The sequence below is a fragment of the Berghia stephanieae genome, chromosome 1 (genome assembly GCF_034508935.2).
Source record: "Berghia stephanieae isolate SIO BIC M18660-M18661 chromosome 1, UCSD_Bste_1.3, whole genome shotgun sequence".
Classification (NCBI taxonomy): domain Eukaryota; kingdom Metazoa; phylum Mollusca; class Gastropoda; order Nudibranchia; family Aeolidiidae; genus Berghia; species Berghia stephanieae.
The window spans coordinates 138,794,513-138,799,512 of record NC_088360.1 but is presented as its reverse complement, the minus strand read 5'-3'; the positions used below and the strand labels follow the sequence as shown (position 1 = coordinate 138,799,512).

At 39.2% G+C, this 5,000-nt stretch overlaps 1 protein-coding gene across 2 annotated transcripts in view; it reads right to left on the bottom strand.

The window, feature by feature from the left end:
- Window positions 1-5,000, bottom strand: part of LOC144963346 (uncharacterized) — a 31,614-nt gene that overhangs the window by 11,146 nt on the left and 15,468 nt on the right. For both annotated transcript variants that reach the window (XM_078897293.1, XM_078897292.1), the window contains exons 2-3: window positions 4,286-4,896; window positions 172-437 (exon numbers count right to left, since the gene is read on the bottom strand). In XM_078897293.1, the coding sequence (XP_078753419.1) occupies window positions 172-437; window positions 4,286-4,842 (823 nt within the window). In that variant the 5' untranslated portion in view covers window positions 4,843-4,896. The remainder of the gene's footprint in view (window positions 1-171; window positions 438-4,285; window positions 4,897-5,000) is intronic.

Genomic DNA, 5,000 nt, shown 5'->3' with positions numbered 1-5,000 from the left:
CAATTTTTGAGTTTTTGCATTGTAAGAAATTGTCCACATTCTCTAACATAACAAATCGAAACAAACCCCAAGTTTCATGTTTTTGTCAATAAATTCAATTTTTTGCACCCAAGACATCCCGACATAATACCGCTTAGAGACTATATTACAGTATTGTAAGATGATACTCACACTGTGACAGATCTTTCTTGAGCGCTCCGTCGATTGGATTTCCAGTGAGTAAAATGACCATAGAAGCAAATAGGTGTCGAATAAAGGAATCTCCTACAAATGAAATGGTAGATCCTTCTAGAAGCTTACACGCCTCGGAGGTCGAATAGTTGTGGACTTCGCAAGCTGAGTTCTCTGGTTGCCACTTAGCAAATTCTGCATGGATTGCGGCCCTTTCATCAGCGCATCCTGCACACTTGCATTGGTCGACTGATAAGCTGACACATCTGTAAAGAAAATACTTTGGAATATTAATTATCCATAGCCTATTCCCCCCCCCCTCCCCTTAGAAGGCATGGCGCCATGCCAGCACATAACCCAAAACTTGTTGAATTCTTCGTTTATTACTACTTAATCTGCTACTAATAAATAAATAAACAAACAAGCAAGTAATTTTCGTGGATTTTTTTTAAAGATCAAAGGTAGAACATAGATCCCCTAGACCCATTCTTCAGGATCTATAATATTATAGCTTGCAGTAGGATTGAATAATCTCATTCTTTGTGACGCGAGGGACCAGAAATAGCAGTAATGGCTTGCTACTACGATTTGCAACCCTAGAAGGCATCAGCAAAATTTCATCTATAGAAGGAACGAATTTGAGGTAACTCAACTCTTGAGACAGCATGTTTTATGATTGGTACTCGCTAAATTCTATCAGACTATAAACAGCTCAAGGTTACACATAGTTTTGTGCGTTAGTACGTTAGTACGATGTTGTGAGTATTTTACCTAAACGCAATGTATCAATTAACTAAGAACACAACACCCGCCGCTCAACAGACAACGACGTAAAATTACAACAGACGCATCCCCTTCTTTGCCCTTATGTCAACAACCCCAAATAAAACAGTAACTCACCACTTGCCAAATTCAAGCATCAGGAACATACTGTATAGTTAATAGTCACTCGGAACAACTACCAATGACATCCAACTGTTATGTCATGGCCCAAGACTGAAGGTCTCGAGCTCAGTTGGTCGCTGTGTCGGTTATTAAGTGAATTAAAGGCACCATACAGGTGGCGATCTCTACCAGTGACGATCTGGGGACACGGCACGACAAGACTGAAGCAAATCATAATGAAATCGCTACGTGTTTGGCCAAATAATCGGGCGACAAGCAGGTCGGTCGGTCGTAAATCCGGCCTTACTTAATATTTTTTCGAGGGAGATCGGCTATGGGGGACGTGGTAATATAAAAAAGTGGACACATTATTTTCAGACGTTTTTTTTTGACGTCAGGTTCTTGATCAGCGTCAAATTTAAAATTCTAGGTTTGATACCGAGAACTATTGTCTACTCCAAAAATTGTTGAAATTAGAAATGCATTTTAATTAATAGTGAGGCTATGTGCTCTGTGATGGGGCCTAGTAGTATGACTCACGCTTTCGGATCGGAATGTCCAGGTTTCAAGACCCACTCTGAGAGGCGCATAGTTGAGGCCTTGGAAAAGGCTCTTTACTCACATTCTCTCACCGTTTTAAGGTATAAAATGAATACCTGGCCATTCGTTGTCTCTGTCGAAAAAAAATGTAATATTGCCTGACAGGCGTCATGTCTCGTCCTTTATGTTTAGTATTCTTGTTGGCTTAGGACCCATTCTAAAACACTTTGAGCACATCTAGTGGATATTGCGCTATAAAAATGCTGTATTATTGTTTTTTAAATAATATTTAAAAAAAACTTGAGTCAGGGAGAGGTTTCGTTTTTCTTTACGTTCTTGATCAACTTAAATTTTGAAATGGGTTTAATACAAAATAAAAAATCTCTTTGATAAATCAGTAAAAGAAGAAATAGTTTACGATTTCCGTAATTTCCATTGTAATAAACTGCATGATATGCCAGTTTTCATTTGTTTTTTTTCTCTTTCTCTCCGCAACCAGATTCGAACCGAAGCCGTTGACACGACTGTTGACGCGATATCACCAATTTCATCATCGACTTGACACATGACATTAATTTGGGATTGACAGATGCCAAAAAAGCCTTGATTACACGATGATAGACGTGGGTATTGATACCAACACACAAAACTTTGTAATAATTACAGTAAGACTCATCCTGATGAAAATCATTATTCCGTAGCTCTAGACGCCCAGATATTTTACTTTGATAGTCTGCAAAATTTTATATCTAAGTTTTATTTGGTCTATTTAACAAAGTCATTTTGGTCCAAGTAAATTACACTTGATTCTATTGAAACATCTCGTTAAAATGAGTGTTTGTGAAAAGTAAAAAGTAAGGACTATTGTAATAAAATAAATTCGAGAAAACATGTGACGACATTGGGAAATGTTGAAGTCTCTCGGACATACCTAAGCGTGATTCATGTAGTAAACTTATGTGGGTGTATTTTACCGCTCTAAGAGCCACTTTTTACTCCGAAGGTCATGTTCTTCTTTATTTGTTTTCTTTTTTCTTTAAAATAGAGTACATAATGAGACTACAAAAAGCCTTTTCACTTTCCTTTTCATTTCAAAATGTAAAATGGCAATTATACGCATATACGATTGTAAGCAAGACGAAAAAATAGAAAAGAGAGGAAGTGGTGGGACCGGGGACGGTCGGTTTTGCATTTCCTCACGTGTGTGGGCTAAAAAATGCACAGACCTAGACGAATCCCGTAACCTGTAAAAATCGCCATGTGCATGGCCGGCCAGTGACGTTCGGTTTACATTTCCTCGCGTGTGTGGGCAAAAAATCTTGAGCGACTGACGCACGGATCCGGTCACACCGACCTAGACGAGTCCCGTCACTTGTAAAAAACGCCACGTGTATGGCCCCTCATGTCACTTTGCTCTTTGTTAATATACTTTAGCAAACCATTTTTATGGGTGGTTCACACTAAACCTTATCAATCAGACTATAAACATTAAATGTGTTGTGTGCTGATAAGTTACGTATATCCGGCTGTCGGATGTTGTGCGTCTATGCTATGGTTTTCCATGTAGAAGACACACAAACACACAAACACACAAACACACAAACACAGACACACACAGATATATATATATATATATATATATATATATATATATATATATATACAGAGTGAGTGAGTGAGAGAGAGAGAGAGAGAGAGAGAGAGAGAGAGAAGGAGAGAGAGTGAGAGAGAGAGAAAGAAAGAAAGAAGGAGAGAGAGAGAGAGATAGAGAGATAGAGAGAGAGAGAGAAAGAAAGAAGGAGAGAGAGAGAGAGAAGAAAAGAAGGAGAGAGAGAGAGAGAGAGAGAGAGAGAGAGAGAGAGAGAGAGAGAGAGAGATTTACTATTTCTTATATTCACATAAATAGATATTGAAAAACTAATATCATCTCAAGCAAAAGGTGTATCAACTCCTTCTTTGCAAATTAGATAACCCAAATTGGTTTTATGGGCTAATAGGGTTCAACAGTCTGATGTCACGTCCGCCCAGCAACAAACAGCTTGGTTCTAAACAAAGAAAATCGGTACTTTTTTTTCTTCATGCTGGCTAGAACCTTTTCACACGTCATAATGTGATCAGAATGTATAAAAGTCAAAACATGAAGAGACTTATAATGTTATTCTCCTCTGGATTCACTTTTGTGCTTATGTTTTTTTTTATTATCAAGTTGACAGGTTTGGTGTAGATATTAAAAACATGGCCCGGCAAATCGATTTATTGGAGGAGATTGTGGCTATTGATTGATATTAATTGTATATAATAGCGTCTGACAAACGCAATTACGGGTTTGATTTAACACTATAACAATAAGCTCAACAGTCGTGACGTCACTTCCCTCGTAATGACGTACTCAGTAATTGGTTCTAAACTATTGGAACAATGGCGGACGCCCTAATGAAATACTTCTCCGACGAGCATAAAAGTGTATCCAGAGTAAAAAAATAACAACATTATAAATCTGGTCATGTTTTGACTTTCATACATTCTGATCACATGACATGTGAAAATGTTCTAGCCAGCATGAAGAATAAAAAAGTACCGATTTTCTTTGTTTAGGACCAAGCTGCTGGTTGCTGGGCGGACGTGACATCAGACTACTGAATCCTATTGGCATGTCTGGATATCTACCACAGTGATGTGTGTTACATACTTGTTATCCTTACAGCAAGGAGTGGATCCTTTAGGGTCACATATTGCCTTGAACCACATGTGTTTGTAAAGGGGAGAACTCTCATAGGCCACATCTCCACATCGACCATCAGCACGTTGAAAATTTGACGGGATGTGGTAAGCGCCACGCTCTGCTTTCAAATAAGAGTCCACACGAGCTTCTTCCACTGAGGTGAGATGTCGTTTTATCCATCTCCCCCGGGCCATTCCATCGAGAATATCAGGACACATTTTGGAGGATGTTCGTTGACCAATCTTGAACCCCAGGATTTCGGCAACTGGATTGAGAACATCTGGTACTTCAAATCGCGTATTTATTGTCTTTATCGCGTTGTGGAACGAGAGGGTATTGGCCCGCTGAAATTCTGAAGCACTGCGGTGTCTGCTTTTATTAGTGATAGGATTGGTCTCGATGGACCATTTGCTGAAGAATGAAGAGCACAGCCAAAGAATGAATCCAACGTTGACGAACACTATAGCTGTGACGAATTTACGTTTTCTTGACGATACCATGTAAAGAATTTTCCTGGCGACCATTTCATTGTAGAAGTAGACGACAGGCGAGTCACTGTCCCACTCGTCTTTTGAGATCTGGGGAAACAACGTGGGTTCAATTTAAATCAACTCAAAACGCTAGTATGTCTGTGAGGCTATGTGATCTAGTGGTATGACACTCGCTTTCAGATCGGAAGGTC